The sequence below is a fragment of the Jaculus jaculus genome, chromosome 2 (genome assembly GCF_020740685.1).
Source record: "Jaculus jaculus isolate mJacJac1 chromosome 2, mJacJac1.mat.Y.cur, whole genome shotgun sequence".
NCBI classification, from domain to species: Eukaryota; Metazoa; Chordata; class Mammalia; order Rodentia; family Dipodidae; genus Jaculus; species Jaculus jaculus.
This window is the reverse complement of record NC_059103.1, coordinates 80,286,284-80,304,012: the sequence shown is the minus strand read 5'-3', so window position 1 is coordinate 80,304,012 and position 17,729 is coordinate 80,286,284. Positions and strand designations below refer to the sequence as shown.

The 17,729-nt window shown below is 34.8% G+C and overlaps 1 protein-coding gene across 2 annotated transcripts in view; it reads right to left on the bottom strand.

The window, feature by feature from the left end:
* Grid2 (glutamate ionotropic receptor delta type subunit 2) overlaps positions 1-17,729 on the bottom strand; it is a 1,510,676-nt gene that overhangs the window by 616,515 nt on the left and 876,432 nt on the right. For both annotated transcript variants that reach the window (XM_045143055.1, XM_045143054.1), the window contains exons 6-7: positions 11,233-11,406; positions 3,527-3,688 (exon numbers count right to left, since the gene is read on the bottom strand). In XM_045143055.1, coding sequence (XP_044998990.1) covers positions 3,527-3,688; positions 11,233-11,406 — 336 coding nt within the window. The remainder of the gene's footprint in view (positions 1-3,526; positions 3,689-11,232; positions 11,407-17,729) is intronic.

Below are 17,729 nucleotides of genomic sequence, written 5' to 3'. Positions count from 1 at the left end.
GAATAATTAGTGAAAACCAGCGTTTAAGCTTCAAAGTTGAGCTGATATGTCAAAAATAAATGCAACATCAATACCTAACCCATTCAAAATAACATGTGCATGTGCATGCACACACAGAAAACTGAAATTATTTTAGGAGCAAATAGAATAAAATATGTATGTGAATAACACTCTTTATTATTAAGGATGTGTGGTAGTTTGAATAGATGTCCCCCAATAGATTCAGTTTTATTCAAACTTCTTGGATTTCCAGCTGTCTTGCTGGAAGAGGAATCACTGTGGGAAGATCCTAGGGTAACAGGCCTAAGGTGTTGCTAGATTCCTGGAGTGTGCTCGTGTGTGGTGCTGCTGGTGGTATTTCTCTAGGCATGACAAGCTTCTTTCACCCTTATGGAACTTTGACTGGATATTTAAGCTTCAATAAGTCCCTGGCATTAGTTTCAAAAATATATGTGGAGTGGGTCATGAAGAATATATGGCTCCAGGAGCCTGCTGGAATGTGGCATGAGGCAAGGCATAAGGACCGTGATAAAGAAACTGACAAAGCATTGGACGGTGATTTACATGGAGACTCAAAGGTTTTCAGGATATACACAGTCGGACAAGGGCTACTGTGGAGCAGTGTTGGCTTGGGATGGAAGTTTTCCCTGGCTACTCAGAAAAGCTGGAAGGGCACACTTGAAAAACCTAGAGATGTGCCACTTGTCACCAGTTATGCATATTAGACTTGAACTGCAGATGTTGGCCTAATGGTTGTTGAGTTTACATTGGTCCAGTTTCTACTTTTTATGCCTTATAACAATTAAAGATATTTACTCTTTATCTTTATATGTTAAATTTATATAACTTGTTCTGATATCACAGGAATCACAGCTAAAAGATAATCTTAAATCTCAAATGAAACTTGGAACTTTGAACATATCTTAAGTTGGTAAAATCTATGGAGATCTTCAAAGTTCAACTAAATACAATTTACAACATAAAATAATTATAAATCTTGGCTAGAGGGATTGTTTAGCACTTAAGACATTTGCCTGAAAAGCCAAAGGACCCTGGTTCTATTCCCCAAGACCCACATTAGCCAGATGCACAAGGGGTACATGTGTCTGGAGTTCATTTGCAGTGGCTGGAGACCTTGGCATTCCCATTCTCTCTCTCTCTCTCTCCTTCCCTCTCTCTCTCTCTCTCTCTCTCTCTCTCTCTCTCTCTCTCTCTCTCCTCTCTCTCTCTATCCCTCCCTCTTTCTCTGTCAAATAAATAAATAAAAATATAATATTTTAAAATAATATTAAATATATTGGGGGTCAAAACCAAAATGTGATAGTTTAAATAGATGTCTCCCAGTAGATTAAATTTTATTAAAAGCTCTTGGATTTCCATCTACCTGACTGAAAGATGTGTTACCGTGGAAAAATCCTAAGATCCAACCCTAAGGTGTTACTGGGGTTCATAGAGTGTACTTATGTGTGGTACTGATGATGTTATTTCTCACTGAGTGGACCCATAAAAGGGTGCCATCTTCTGACAAGCAACCTCACTTCAATCTGTAAGCTTCAATAAATCTCTTTCCCCATAACTGTGCCTAGTTTGAAAGTTCTTCCTAACAGTATAAAGCTGTTTATGACAGGAGGGTTATATATAAAAAGATGACTCTACAGATTAAAAACTTAAACTTACAATCTCTTCAAAAATTTTTGAACAGAATTTGTGTAGAGCTGAAGAGATGGCTCAGTGGTTAAAGGTTCTTGCTAACAAAATTTGTGAAAAACAATGGCTTGGGATGTGGATAATATGTCAGGTAAATAAACAATTCTAATACAAAAAAAGAGACAGAAATGGGACTCTCATTCTGTTCCATCACACAATAAATGATAAGGCTGCAGCAAAAGGATTTGACTTGTGCAAAGTGTTCTTTTGTCCCAACCTTGTAATGAGAATACAATTAATCCAGGGACAGAAATTTATTTTTATACTTGTTTTTATTTTAAATGTCCTAACAGCATATTTTATTATGTGTCTACATGGAACATTGGAACACCTACTTATTATAGTGTCTCTCGTTCCCAAGGATAGTCTCACTAACTAAGTGTCCCCTAACCACCTTCCTGATGTGTCATTCTCTCTTTGTGAGAAATCTTCTGAAGAATGAATATATTCAGCTTCCTGTGTCCTTGCCAAACCACACATTAATAGATGGGCAGGCTGGAGTCATGTTCAACAATGTTGCTTGGATTCATATGTGCAAGCTCTACACAGAAAGGGCTGGGAGGTTTTGGCAAAGCCTTAATTTCTATTTCTTTTATTCATTTCTCAGTTAAAAATGTTTCTCTGTCCCTATACTCAATACATCTAATTCTCAAGTTCTTTGGTTGATAAGAGCCTAAGTTTTCAAAAGTGAGTCTTTTGTAAAGAGGAATTATACCAAGAGAAACATCCAGGCTATTCACTATTGAAAATAATTCTTTTACTTCCGTTTTTCTGTACACCTATTTTTACTTTTAGTGTTAAAATGTTTAGATGTTTCTCTGGCTTTTATGAATACGTTCACAGTTCAAGTTAATAACCACTTTTTCATTTTGTTTTCAGAGAGCAAGGTAAACATACAGGAAGAAAAAAATGGGTAAATTAAAGATCATAAACTTCTAAATGGCTGTGTCCTTTGTGGAAAGGGTAGAGGAGAAATTTGTTTGTTTTATTAATCTTTTCATTTTAAATCAAAGAAGCTGTGCAACTCAAAGGGAAAATGTCAGCTTGGTGACATGACAAAGAGGCTAATAAACTGCTGAGTGCTCACACCACCCGGAAGAGCTGAAGGCACAGCAGCCTTCTGGGAACTGAGCAGGTCTCTGTGCCAAAACAGGTCACAGGGAGGCAAGGCCACACGCTGACAGTAAAGAACAATGCAATCAGGTACCCAAAACAGTTCACCAGGATGGTGACAGAGCAACTGATTATTAGAAAATAAATTGAAGATTGTCACCCCCAGTGCCTCACCAAGTACCATTTAAATGAAAAACAGCTCAATCTATTGCGAAGTTTTGGGTTGATGGCATGATTTATAAAACAACAAACTACATTTTGTACCTGTGACAGGCATCAGAACAATATATTTTCTTTATGCTAATGACATAACTAAGGCAATTTAAAATATTACACCTAACAAATTTATTTCTGTTATAAATGCAGTTTCTCTCTCTCACTATATATATATATATATATATATATATATATATATATATATATATATATAGAGAGAGAGAGAGAGAGAGAGAGAGAGAGAGAGATCATATGTATATATATATATATACATGTATATATATATGATCATATATATATGATCTCCATATATGTATATGTATCTTTTAATATTTTCTATATTTCATTACTCCATTTTTGGCTCTGAGCTGGCAGCAGTATTAGGAAGAAAGGAAAACAGCTTCAAATGCATACCTTGTCAAGCACTGACTCGATCATATCCCCATTACATAAAAGTGTGGATAAACAGTGCTTGTCTCTAGATAGTTACCTTCTTGATAGTCTCCAGCATGGAGCGTCCTCCCTGCCAGGGCTTTGAGTTCTTTCTAATACATGACAAACTTGCCATGCTGTGCCACTTTCGGTCCTCCAGTTTCTTATGAAAAGCATTGGCGAGCAGAAGCACCGTGTCGTATATGTACAGGTTTGAAATCTGGAGCAACATTAGACAGCAAGAGTTAGATGCAGGACTTCCACCCAGAATGATGAGAACATCCTCAGCTCAGTGGCTTTGGTCTGCCCATAGACAGCTGCTTCCTAAATTACTGTTAAGCAGATGGTTGCTTTCACATTTCTCATACAATTTTTGCCATTGAGAATGAGGTATTATCTGATTGCATGCTTCTACTGCTTTTTCAGCTTCTTTAGTTATGAAAAAGGAAATAAAAAGAACAATTTCAACAGAGACAAGGCAGTTAGTGTCAGACTGCATAAAATCACTCATGAGGCCTTATTTATCTCTAGAAGGCAAGGATATAAGGATTTCCAATTAGGAGGGCACTGGATAATGCACATTCTGAATATGTCAAATTTCTTCATTTTGGTTATGCAAGTAGAATTTTACAATTAACTTGATAACAACTTTTTCCATACATATGAATGTCACAGGATAGGAAAAGGGAAGCAACTATCTATGTGTGTGCATTTGTGGGAATGTCTATAATGAAAAAGTAAACAGAGCCATTCATAACTATCATAATAATCAGAGATAAACTCAAAATTATGTGGCCATGCACAGGAGTTGAAATTTAGAGACATAACAAAAGCCATGAACTAATAATAGGTTGTGAATGTATATTTGTAACCATGGCACTACCTTCTTTCTGCATAGATTGAAAACTGAATTATCAGCATTTTTCTGTCATGGTCTATTGCACTGTTATAAACAAGTGTTGCAAGAACTACTCTTCATACTATCAGCTAATTGCCAAAGATGTTGATTTTTGAAAGGAATTAAAATTTAGACAGAAAACATGAACACCAAAAGGGATGCTAGGTCAACAAAACATATTAAATGCTATATTACTATAAGCTCTATGAAAAAAACTGACAACATAAAAATGAGACATCAAGGCAGAGATGAAAAGTAATTTCACCTATGACTTTCAAATTTTATCAGTTTTTTATGTAAGAAATTGTCACTTTTTTTCCCTAAAAACAAAACAAGTCTGTGCAAATTGTTGTTCATTTGTAACTAAGTTAGAAAGAAATTTCTGAAATTGTACAAATTATAGAATGGTATAGACTTAACTACTGGGATAATTAGAGTTTGATTCTAGGTCAAGCTGTTAATAAGAGCTTTCTCATGGTTCCTGGTGATTTTTCTTTCATATCCCATAGAAGACATTAATGATTTGTGCCTAAGTATCATTTTATATGTAATATAATGGAAAAGTCATCCTAACCGAGGTGGATCATTCTTTGAAAAGATACTGACCACTATAAGCACTCTGTGAAATTCCAGTTTCTTAGCCATAAGGAAATCTTAGCATTTGTTATTGTTTTCCTCACCCCATCCAGATAATTACCAGAGGAACTAGAAGAAAATGTGTAGAATGAAATATGATGTTTAAAGTAGGCTGTGGTGATTAATCTTGATTGTTGTATTGACTGCATGTAGAATCCCCCTTGAGACAGATTTCTGGGCTTGTCTATGAAAGAGTTTCTCTATTAGGTTAACTGGGTTGTAATGATCCACCCTAATTTTAGGCAGTACATTTCTGAGGGCAGCAATCACAGGGTGAATAAAAAGGAGAAAGTATGCTGTACAGCAGCATTCATTTATTTCTGTCTGCTTCCTGACTTTGGATGCAAGGCAAGTAGCTGCCCTGACTTCTTGCCATGATGGACTATGAGCTCTCCAACTGTTCACTGAAATAAACCTTTCTTTCCTTAAGCTACTTTTTTCAGGATATTTTGTCACAGAAATAAGAAAAGTATCTAATACCTACATCATGAATCAAAATTCATGTCAGATTATATTGCAAACAAGGGAGGGAAAATATTTTGATAGACTTTTCAAAATGATATATGATTCTGCTCCTTTTGCCAACCTCTCTTGTGTTCATTACTTCAAACTTCCTTCCTGTTATCTCTATCTTTTGCTTGTTCCTTTGATGTACTGTCTTAAGTGTTCATGTTAGATTGTCTCATAGTATCCTTCTATGTGCCTTTTGCTTTTTCCATCTAGTTAATATTCTGGTCTGTTCAAAGGCTGACTACTTGACAGTAGAATGCTTCTCTAACAATTTCTCACCTGTATTCTCATCTTAGGCTTACCTGAGAAGCATTTTACCTCTCTCAGAGTATTCATGCACACTTTTATTGAAAGTGTCATAGTGCTATAGTTTTATAAAATCTGCTTCTTATAGTAGAATATGGTTGCTTTGGAATGAAGACTTGCATTGTATGTCTCCCCCAAGTCCCAGCAACATACACCTCTGTGCTTTGTTTTCCTAAGCTTTATATCTTTTGACTTACCCAGTAGTCTAGAGCATGTTTGGCTTTGGGAAAACAATCATCAAAAGAAGAAGACAAAGAATGAAGGGGACAAAAGAAAGCCAATTTTAAAAATAAGTGACTATTGCAAAAGACATGAGAAATTTCTCAAACTGGGTTCTTCCCATTTCTCTTTCATATATCCCAGCCATGTTCTTTGAGTGTCTGTGCTGGTATTAAAGGTGAGTTGTTTGAACTCAACACATGATAGAGATTTTCAACAAATGACCGTCTGGTCTCATTTGTCTACCTCTAAGCAGCAGGGTCAAGAAGCAGCATTTCCCATTTTCTCCTATGTGTTATCTCTTCCTCACTCAAGTGCACATTCTCCTGAGTCACATGCTTTCTCCTCACTCCTTTCTGCTACCATCTGCTGAGCTTAGAGTAACCCTTTCTTCTAAGATTTTGATTTCTTGTATACCATGATTCTAAACTGCCTCTAACCATATGAAGACCTCTAAAAGTGCACTTTCACATACAATATCCCATAACTGACTGTTCCTTTCTTTCTAGCTTTCCTGCCCCCATGCTTGTTTTCTGATATCAGTGATCCTCCAGCAGCCATCACTACTATTTGACAGTATTTGACACCATCTGTCACTTGTCCTGAAATAGCCTCTGTCCTCCTCTTACTCACATTCTCTGCTATAATTTCTAGTGTGCTTGTCATCTCACATCTCCTCCTTCATCTTTCCCTTGTTTTCCAGTTTCGGTTAAAAGTTTAGTAACCAGAACTGACATGTTATGCAGATGGGAGCTGACTAAGAGACAGAGTGTAAGGCATTGTATCTCTTGATCACGGCAAAGTGCTTCTGACACAGAGTCCAAGACTGCATCAGAAACCGACTTTCACTGTGATCATACCGAATTTGTCTTCAACATAACAGCTTTGAGCAGCTGTCAAGTTAAGACTCTTGCACCTAGACTTCATGTAATTGACTTTAGAACTACTTTATCTCTGTGAATTTTCAAATTTTCTGCTTCTTGGTAGTGAATGAGAATAACTTTAACCTTGAATGTTTAAAACAACATTAAACTTTTTCCAGATATTTCTATGATTTCTAGATTTGGTCATTTTCATTCAGGTTGTGGTAGAATTTTAAAGTAGTAGGTAAAAGACAATATAATGTATATGACCCAAAAGAGTGATATATTCATCAAGGTAATTTGAATAGTCTTTCTGGTTATACACTTCTTAAGCCACAAGAGTATATGGAAGCAGGATAAAATTTCAGGAAGTACTCAGTGTTACAGAATATATTTGCAGTATACTCTATGTATGGCAATATCTTTTGAAGATTTGATCTCTACATCCAAGTAAATCAATTTCACTTGAAGACTTGAAAAACAACTCAATATTTTACTTGGCAAATTATTTGAATTATTTCTTTTAGTTTAAGAAAATGTTTCTTTTTTTAAAGCTAATGGTAAGATATTTAGTATTCAGGCAAAGAATTAACTCTTAGGAGACCTTTGGTTAAAATGCTTAAGTGGTATCAATCTAGTTCTACTTTTCAATGTTTTTCCAAAGGATAGCATAAAAATTGTCAAATGTCACATAGAACTCAAAGTATAATGCATAACTTTATGGTGGCCTCCCAATTTTGGACAGAAATTATAAGACAAGATTGAGTTTGCCTTTGCTTATTCTGAGGAGAGATTGTTACTTGAAGTACTCCAACCATTTACCTAATAATATATTCTACAGTTTACATAAACATTACAATTGAGTAGATTTATCTCTGTAAGAATATTTTCTCCTTCCTTTCTAATATTATAGCAACATGTCAAGTGTTTAACTTTTGGTCTTGTCCCACATATTTGCCTTAGTGAACATTCTAAGCAGTTATTCATTTAATGGAGTGAGGCAAAAATCTTCAACTCCTCAAATCCCATGTTATTTGCTAAACCACTGGCTTCATTTTTACTTTAAAAAGATAATTATCCTTTCTGAGACTGGAACTCAGGCCCTTGCATACTGTTGCTAAGCAGGCTTTCTACTAGTATATTCCCAGCATTAACTTTTTACTTTGAAGGCAGCTTTCTTGAGTCTCTTCACAAACAGCCAAGTTCACATAGTTTGGGGGGGCATTAAATACATTGATTCCTCCTTATTTCACAGTTTTTACTGCTGTTGCTATTTATTTTGTGATCCTAGATGATTAGCTTTTCTAGCACAAATTTAAGATGTACAAAATTTGTCTTTATTTATTTCTAAATCCTCTTACCCTTCCTAAATACTAATGTAATAGATATTAATATACTAAATACTACTAATAAAAATAATAGGTAGGAAACCTCTATACAGGTTCATGGTCCCCTCATCTCTTTTTATATAGATTGACATGATTTCTATAGTTAAGCTTCCATAAGCTTAGTTGGATCTGTGACTGACACACCTCATGCCACACTCCACATTATTAAGCTAGTGAATTTGCTAGACTAAAGGACATAGATATTTATTCTTTGTTAAAGGACAGTCCCATCTGGAACACTTTGGAAATTTTTAGAACATCTTTGGTTGTACATTTCTGGACTGTGTGATAAAAATCTGTCTGGTCACATGTATATGTATATGCACTCTTCTTGCAGACTGCAGGTTGAGTGGTTTCTACTGAAGGACTTCTCATTCTCAAATGGCAGTTAGTGTTTACTTGTGGATCAGAATTTAATGAATATGATCTTGCTGCTTTCTCTAACTTTAGTAAGATATAAATTTTCACCAAATCAAGGCTCTCAGTGAAACGTTTACAATTCAGGAACTGTGCATTGATTCTCTTAATTATGTTAATCTCATATAAAGATTCCTGTTAGGGCTGGAGAGATGGCTTAGCGGTTAAGTGCTTGCCTGTGAAGCCTAAGGACCCCTGTTCGAGGCTTGATTCCCCAGGACCCACGTTAGACAGATGCACAGGGGGCACATGTGTCTGGAGTTCGTTTTCAGTGGCTGGAGCCCCTGGTGCGCCCATTCTCTCTCTCTCTCTCTCTCCCTCTCTGTCACTCTCAAATAAATAAATAAAAATAAGCAACACTTTTTAAAAATATTTTTTAAAAGACTCCTTTTAGTTTGCCTTTTAACATATGAAATATTTAGTCTAATTCTATCACACATAAGATGGAAGTTCTTATGTCAAATCCACTAAGAAAAAGTAATTGTTGGGACTGGAGGGATGGGTTATCAGTTAAAGGTACTTGTGTGCAAAGCTGAATGTCCTGGATTTGATTCCTCATTACCCACATAAAGCCAGAAGCACAAAGTAGCATATGTGTCTGGAGTTCCTTTGCAGTGACAGAAGGCCCTGGTGCATTCATTTCCTGACTCCTCTCTCTCTCAAATAAATAACTAATTTTTTTTAAAAAAAAATAATTGTCACATTTTCTTTCTATGTGATCTAGCTTTGGTGGAAATGTGATGCTATGTCTCCAGTGAAGTGGTGATTTTATACCACTTTACTGCATTAGTTAACTTTGGGAATAGAGAGATCAAGAAAATATGTTTCCTAATTAGCTAAACTGGAAGGATTATGATAGTTTACCAAAGGCTTTAAAATTCTTTTGCAATTCCCTAAATGATGACAGTCAATTATTTTCTTTTTTCTTTTTCTTTTACTTTTTGCTACTTCTTTATACAGAAATGTTTTGCTGTTTATTTTCTAAATAAAAATTATGCATGTTTTTCTTAATTTATAATTCTATCATTTTCATATGTTACACACATGAGCTCATATGCAGTGTCCATTAAAGACATAAACACAGAGAGTAGCACTAAGATTTAATCAGGCTCCAGAGTTGCTCTGACCACTGTCCACTCCTCAGAGCACTCACATTCAAAGAGATTCCCGAAAGCACAAAGTGCCAAGGTACATGTGATGGTGGTAGTGGTAGGGAAAAGCAATCAAGATTGTATGATTCCATGTCCTGCAAGAAAGCAATTTTAAACTCAAAATCTAATATGGAACATCAAGTTCTATGGGTGCTGATCCTGGAGTCACAGGATTTAACACAATATCAGTAAGCATAAGGAAATGTTTGGGTAAGTGACAATCCATCTACATAATTAAAAACTGACAAAGGAGAGAGAAGGAAGGTCTGGGGTTAGCTTTTAAAGAAGTAGCTTAAAATTACCTAACCCATCAAGTATTATGGGAGATAAACAATTTTACTAGGTTTATATTTCTAGTTGTTCAAACACTTCTAAGTGTTATAATGCTTTCCACAGTAAAAAAAAAAAATGTTAAAATGTTACATTTCTGCAATATATCTGTGACTTAAATCTTTGCTGATATCTCAGAGTTACTTTTAAAGACATTCAGAAATGTGCTAGCATTGTACTGTGCAATCAGCTTAGGAACTGCTCTTTTACAGGAATTTGTTTCACAGCAAACCCCTACACAAGTAGGATGTGTAAGTTAGTTGATCATATTGATTCTTCATCACTCCTGTGTCTTGCCTTGCCAGAGAGCACCTTATGGCTCCCTGCTACTGTGGTGTGCCTACTTTTTCTAGCAAACCTTCAAATCGACACATTGAAATCTCTAGTACAGAGGGCAAGTATCTGTTAGGATTTTCTGTAAGAAAAAGAAATAGTCCTCAAGTGAGTTATCTAGAGAACATTCTTATGAGAAAGCTGATGGGACTTGGTGCTCTCTATTTTCTGTTCAGAGATTTTCATTTACTTTGAAATCTTTTGTTGTATTCTGGGTGATGAATGTCTCAGATACATCCTATGTGAGTTGGGTGTGGCTATATAATACTATAATAGTTTTTGAATTTTAAGTGGATTTTTTTTCTAAAGTGTTCCAAACTTGACTATCTTTCAACAAAGAATAAGTGTCAATGTCCTTTATGTAAGAAAAGTCAAGCAAATTCACTAGCTTAATAATGTGGAGTGTGGCATTAGGAGTGTCAGTCACAGATTCTACCATGGGAAATGCTGTGTATCTGCCTGCCTGGAAGGAAATGACCTTTGCTTAATATATTTTTATTAAACAAGTACAAATTTTTCTAATAAAAAGATCAAAAGGAACAAAGACAGGTCCTTCACACTCTGCCTGACAGACTTACTAAAGTGCTACAGGGGGAAACATGCTCAACAATGGTAACAAACGTTAACTCTCCATCCACTGCAGTTGTGAAAGCTATCCTTGCAGTCGCCTAAAGACTTGCTCTGAAAGAAATGCCCCAGCATTTAGCATATACCTCCATATTCTGAGCGAATGGATCCTTTGGATCGCACAGTGTTGAAGATATTCGATGGTTACCACGGAAACAGCGTTGACTTATGTTCTGAGGGACTGGAAATGTCTGCCTGATAATTGTTAACCTTCCGATTGACCTTCTTACAAGTTCCTGGACATCCAAATCATTTATCTCCTACAGGATGAGATAAGAAGTGGAGGAATTAGAATTTCTTCAGTACAGTGGTACAAACACAACACTGTCCCTCATTAGTGATCTGGAGATATAAGGATTTAAGCTGCCCTGATATACTTACTTAATGGCTTTATACACTTCATGTTAAATACACTGGTGCCTGAGTGATTCTAAATGGAACAATAATTGACTTAATATATTAAATTAGTACAAATTTTTAATTTACTATGTTGAAAGCATAATAGAAAATATGGGTATAATTGAAACATTAGTCCAAAAATATAAATCTCAGTTACAGTTTATTATTTATTAGTGGGTTTTTTAGATGCTTTACATGTTTTAAATACTTCAGAACATAGATACAATGTTAGATTAATTTTCTTCTTTAGCAATGAAGAATGAGACTTTTACAAGATGTACGTAAAAAGAGTAACAGTATAAGTATACTATTTTAATATATTTTCTTTATAAAAAATTATTTTGGGTTGGCGAGATGGTTTAATGGTTGCGGTGCTTGCCTGCCAAGCAAAAGGACTCAAGTTTCATTCCCCAGTCAGTACCCACCTAAAGCCAGATGCACAAAGTGGCACATGTATCTGAAGTTAGTTTGCAGTGACTAGAGGCCCAGGCATGCCCATTCTTTCTATATATCTGCCTCTGTCTCTATCTCCATCAATCTCTCAAGTAAGCAAATAATTGAACATTAAAAAAGTATTTTATTAGAAAGAGGGGGGCAGATAGACAGAGACAGAGAAAGAGAATGGGTGTATCAGTGCCTTTAGCCAGCGCAAATAAACGGCAGACACATGTAGCACCTTGTGCGTCTGCCTTGCATGGGTCCTGGAGAATCAACCTTGTATCCTTTGACTTTGCAGGCAAGCATTTAACTGCTAAGCCATCTCAGCAGCTCTTAAATTAATGTCTTTTGAAAATATCTTATTATTTGTTTTTGAGTGGGGAGGGATGGAGAAAGAGGGAATCAATATGGGCATACCAGGTCCTCTTGATCTTCAAATGAAATCCAGATGCATATGTCACCATGTACCCACTTTACTTAGGTACTAGGAAATTGAAACTAGACTGCTTGGCTTTACAAGCAAGTGTCTTTAACATCTGAGACATTTAAATAATTAATTATTTTTTGCTATGGTTGTTACTTCTTATGTTGAGAAATACATTGAACATAATGATCATTAACTGAAGGATAAAAAGATAGGTTATCATGTGGTATTTACACAAAAGTAAAAAATACTATTGGTTAATTTAGTTTTCAACCGGGATGAGTAGAGGGAATCGCAGGACACTGCTCAGATGAAGTTTGTTTTGCAAATAAGTGTTTGCCAAATTCAAATAAAAGCAACTTCTATTTCTTTTTCCTTTACTTCTGAATCCCATGATTAAATTTTATGATTTGGTTCAGTAACATATATAGACATAATAAAACTAAATGGATTTTTATGATATGTCCCCATCAAAATTTGAATGAGAACAAAAGTGATCAACTTTTAGTTTTTCAGCAATCTTTTGACTAAATTGTTTGCACTCAACAGTGACCGTTTGCAACCTTCTAGACCAATAAGGAAGTTGACACAACATTTTTGGGAATATATTCTTATGAAATATAAATAAAAGACATGACACAGGACAAATTTTGAAAAAAATAGTATACATTTCTCTGTTTCCATCTATGTGATGATTAACAAATAATGAAAGAGAAAAGGGCAAACTACACTTGCACATTTTCTTCTTTACCTTTTAATAATAACAACATACAATCATTCTGTAAATCTTTGTGGCATATGTTAACTTTAGAATTTACCATTTAAGATTTTTGTGACATATAGATTTTTCGGAAAATAAAATAACAGCTGACATCAACTGTATCCAGTGTACTATCAGGAATTTATGGATGATTAATCTGTAATGTACCATAGAAATAATTTTGCTCAGTTTAAGATGCTGTCTTTTTTCATTAGTGTCTGTCATTTTCACTGGCCACCAAAAACACTACCTGGCAATGAGCAAGTTACTTTTGAATTTTCTCTCATATGATCACAACATAGAATTAAACAGTAAGCTTAAACTCTATATTAACCACCAACACTAAACTGGAATCTTTCAAAAATCAGTTAATATTAATATGGCTATTAAGTGTCTTTCAGTGTTTTAAAGGTCCATATTGTACTGCCAAAAAGTTTCACTTAAAATATAATGAGACATCCAGGTGTGGTGGCTCATGCCTTTAATCCCAGCACTCAGGACGCAGAGGTAGGAGGATTACCATGAGTTCGAGGCTACCCTGAGACTATATAGTAAATTCCAGGTCAGCCTGGACTAGAGTGAGACCCTACCTCATAATACAACAAACAAAACAAAAAATATATATGTAGTGAGAAACTATACTTCTTATATTAATATGCTTTATACATAATATATCATATATGTCCTTTTTAGCAACATGAACATTTATCATAACCTTTATGAATATAGCATATCTATCTGTGCCACAAAATGAAGTATAAATTATTTCATTAAAGGAAACATTTTCATAGAATAAATGACTGCTGTGTTGAGGCAAAATAATAACTCATCTTATTTTCTGCCTGAAATGATACCAAATCACTGTTTATTTGCACTTTATAAATACAAGAGTTTCTAAGCTCATCATTCAAACTTTTTTTGTAGAAAAATTCATAAATTTCATGAAAAAAGAAATATTCTGAAGTAATTCTATAAGAAGTCCCTATTTCCTTACAGGAATTACTTAGATTAATATTCATGAATGATGGGAATTAAAGCCATAAAGATGCATTATGTCAGCATTTAATGGCCTATGGTTCTGTTGGGAATGAGTGATAAAATCATGTCTTCAGAGACAAACCTTTAATATGTCTATTTCCAAACACAAAAAGACAGTGCTGGTTACCTTTTCTATACCTGAGCCTCAGTAAGTTTGAAGAATGTCAATTTGAATTGAATATATTTTGTCTATTATTATTTAGGGATGGAAAAAGAAAGTAATTTTCTGGGAGGAAAGAACCTGCCATTCTGAATGAAAGTAACAGACAATCTGTCTCAAAAATTTCACTTGCAATTTTAGTTTTGACACCTGATCTCAAAAACTGTTTGATAGTGATGTGAAAACTTGATTAGGAGCTATTTTGTATTTACAGGAAATCTACTTCTGATTTTCCAAAGTTACATTTCAAGGCTAGCAGATGCAGTCTTATGTAAGCTCAAAAGATAAATGATCATTTACTCTAAAAAGAATTTAATATGGAAAAAATCCTTAACTAAATACATATATTAAAGAATCAAACTGTTGTAAAATTAGGATCTGTATTGTTAAATTGTAAGATTTAAAGAATAATATTCTCAAGAAGAAGTAGTTTACTAAACAGCTACTCCTCAAGGCTCTTAGTGCTAAAAATACAAACATAAATCAACATAGAGGGATGCAGATATTTGATATCTTTGAAGAATTTATAGAATTAAAATTGAATTTTCATTAGCCTGTGTTCTTTGGTTGCCTATACTTATTTGTAATATAAATAAAAGCAAATATATATGGTTCATTGCAGCTTACTTTTCAGTTTTACTTCTTAATAACTTTGGAACAGAACAGCAATTTTCTTCTTTACTAATTAGGAGTACAAAATTTGATTAATAGTGGGCATGGTGGCGCACTCCTTTAATCCCAGCACTCGGGAGGCAGAGGATCACCATAAATTCAAGGCCACCCTGAGACTACATAGTGAGTTCCAGGTCAGCCTGAGCTCGAGTGAAAAATAAAAAATTAGATTAATCACTACACTAGAAAAATGGAAAACTACTATACAAGTAAGTTTTTAAAATCTCAAAAAAAATAAAAATAAAAAAGGGTAACAAAAATCAAACTAAATCCCCTAACCAAAATAAATATATATTCACTACTGGAAAACTTTAGCATTGACTATCAGAAAAAGAATGGCTTAAGCCATTTTTTTTAGTTCAGTAAATCACATTAGGCATTTAAGGTGAGGTTTAGTATTAGATGAGCACATGTAGGATTGTATTTCTTTGCACCTTGAGCAATGCTTAGCTTCCTTCCAGATTTTTTGACTTTTTTAACAGTTAAAAGGTGAGGATATCTGCTTTAGGCCACTGTAAGGATGATGACATTTATATGGAAAAGATGTTCTTAGCTAGGCCAGTGGGATGATGGCAGAGAAACTAAACTCACCATTACTAATTCCTAATACATGATTGAGCTATGAGCTAGCACAGCCTCTCATCAATATAGCTCACTCAATGCAAATGAAAAAATACACTGTTCTCAGGTTCCCACATTAATTTGTACCATGATGCATATTGTCAACTTTTATTTATAGTTCCTTTCTAAACAATTATTGGTGCAATAAGATTAAACAAACATTTGCAAGGTTTTTAAAAAAAATAGCAATAAAACAACAGTTACACAAACTAGACAGATTCTCTTTCTCCATATCACATCAGAATAGGCACTTGTATGATTGTGGGGACTTTGTAGTTATTTTCAGAGATTACTAGCATCCTAGCAAATCTTTTTCTTTCATCAAAACCAGGGCAGATTATGACTTATGTATGAATTTAAAAAAATCATCCATGTGAGAAAGAGTTTGAATCAAGTTTTCTGAAGCGCATTTCAGAGAATGCAGTGGTGGAAGGGAATCACAGGAAATACAGAGGACTGGCCTTGGATACCCTGGGTGATCATCATTTTTGTCTAAATGTGCTCATTCTTTGAGTTTCTATCTAGCTCAAATAAAAGCCAAAACAAACTTAAATGCCATGGATTAAAATACTTCATTGTTCAAAATCAAGACACTATCATCTTGCTAAAGAAGTGAAGGCAACATTGCTTAAGAATTAATTTTTCTGAGTAAAACACAGCAAAGAGTTCAGTGACAATGAATATGAACTCATAGCCAGGAGAGTTTACAGTGCAAAAGTTCTAAGGCTGAGCAGAGAATTCAGAGCTTCACACATTCAATGAATTAAATGAATCCTATTTCTGTGTTTCTATGGATATTTATTTGAAAAGATATTTGTCCAAATGATGCAATTTTCACATAATGTTAATATTGGACCTCCTGGTATTTTTTGAAACAATATTTCATAAGTCTAACAAATTAAGTTATAATCCTTTAGAAACATACATTACCATTGAAGCATATGTTGATCTACTCTGACTATAGATATAACGTATTGTATAGTATGTAAAAAAATCAAAGGGAACTTTTCTCTAAAGTATAAAATGACCATTAAAAAGTGGGAGAATGACCAATAAGTCCTGATAGCTGCACTTATGATTTTTGTTCATACCTTTAAGATTCAGGAATAACTGCTAAAGCTAAATTGGAAATGGAGAAACATAATCTTCCTTCAATCTCATGAAAACATGAAGGGGGTGACTATTCCCATCTATATGTAAATATTGATTTTTTTTCTTATTAATCCGTATCTCTGAGACAAAGCCTTATTTTTATGCAGTCAGCCATATTGACCTAAGGGAATAAAACAATTCCTCTTTGGTATATATATCATGTTCACTGTAGAATTCTCAAACATTTTGGTTGCCCCCACATTCACCTGTCATCTCTGTATACTCCCATTTCTTGTTGTACTCCTTTTTTCCCTAGTATTTCTACTTTCCACTTTATATCTCACACTTCTTATACCTTCCTCTCTTAAAACCTTTTTTATTCTCAGTCTCATGGACCCCCTTTATTGTAAAATTATTAAAAACAAAATATATATAAAGAATATAAAGGGAATAGAAAGTGGGGACTTCAAAGGATGGTATTGTGTATATATAAGTAGAAGAACAAATTAATGGCTGTTAAAAGGCCTAAGTGAGGTCAGGGTAAGAGACTGAGTAAAGGAAAGGTAGAAGGAAGGGTATTTGAAATCTAAGAGGGCAGCAGGGCATGGTAGCACACACCTTTAATCCCAGCACTAGGGAGGCAGAGGTAGGAGGATCACTGTGAGTTCGAGGCCCCCTTGAGACAACATAGTTAATTCCAGGTCAGCCTAGACCAAGTGAGACCCTACCTCAAAAAAAAAAAAAAAAAAAAAAAAGGATATAAATAAGTCATATGGAAACCTACTGCTTTGGGACAATGGAGCACTCAGGAGCCATAAATTGTTACTAGAAATTTTTCAGCACCGGGGATAGGATACCTTGTTGGCCAGGGAGGTCCCTGATGCCCCCAAAACATTACAGGCCAATGTCAAGGCCCTTGGTTTTCCACCAGGAAAAGATGGTAAGACCCTATTGCTGAAGACTCCACTTACTTGGGTTA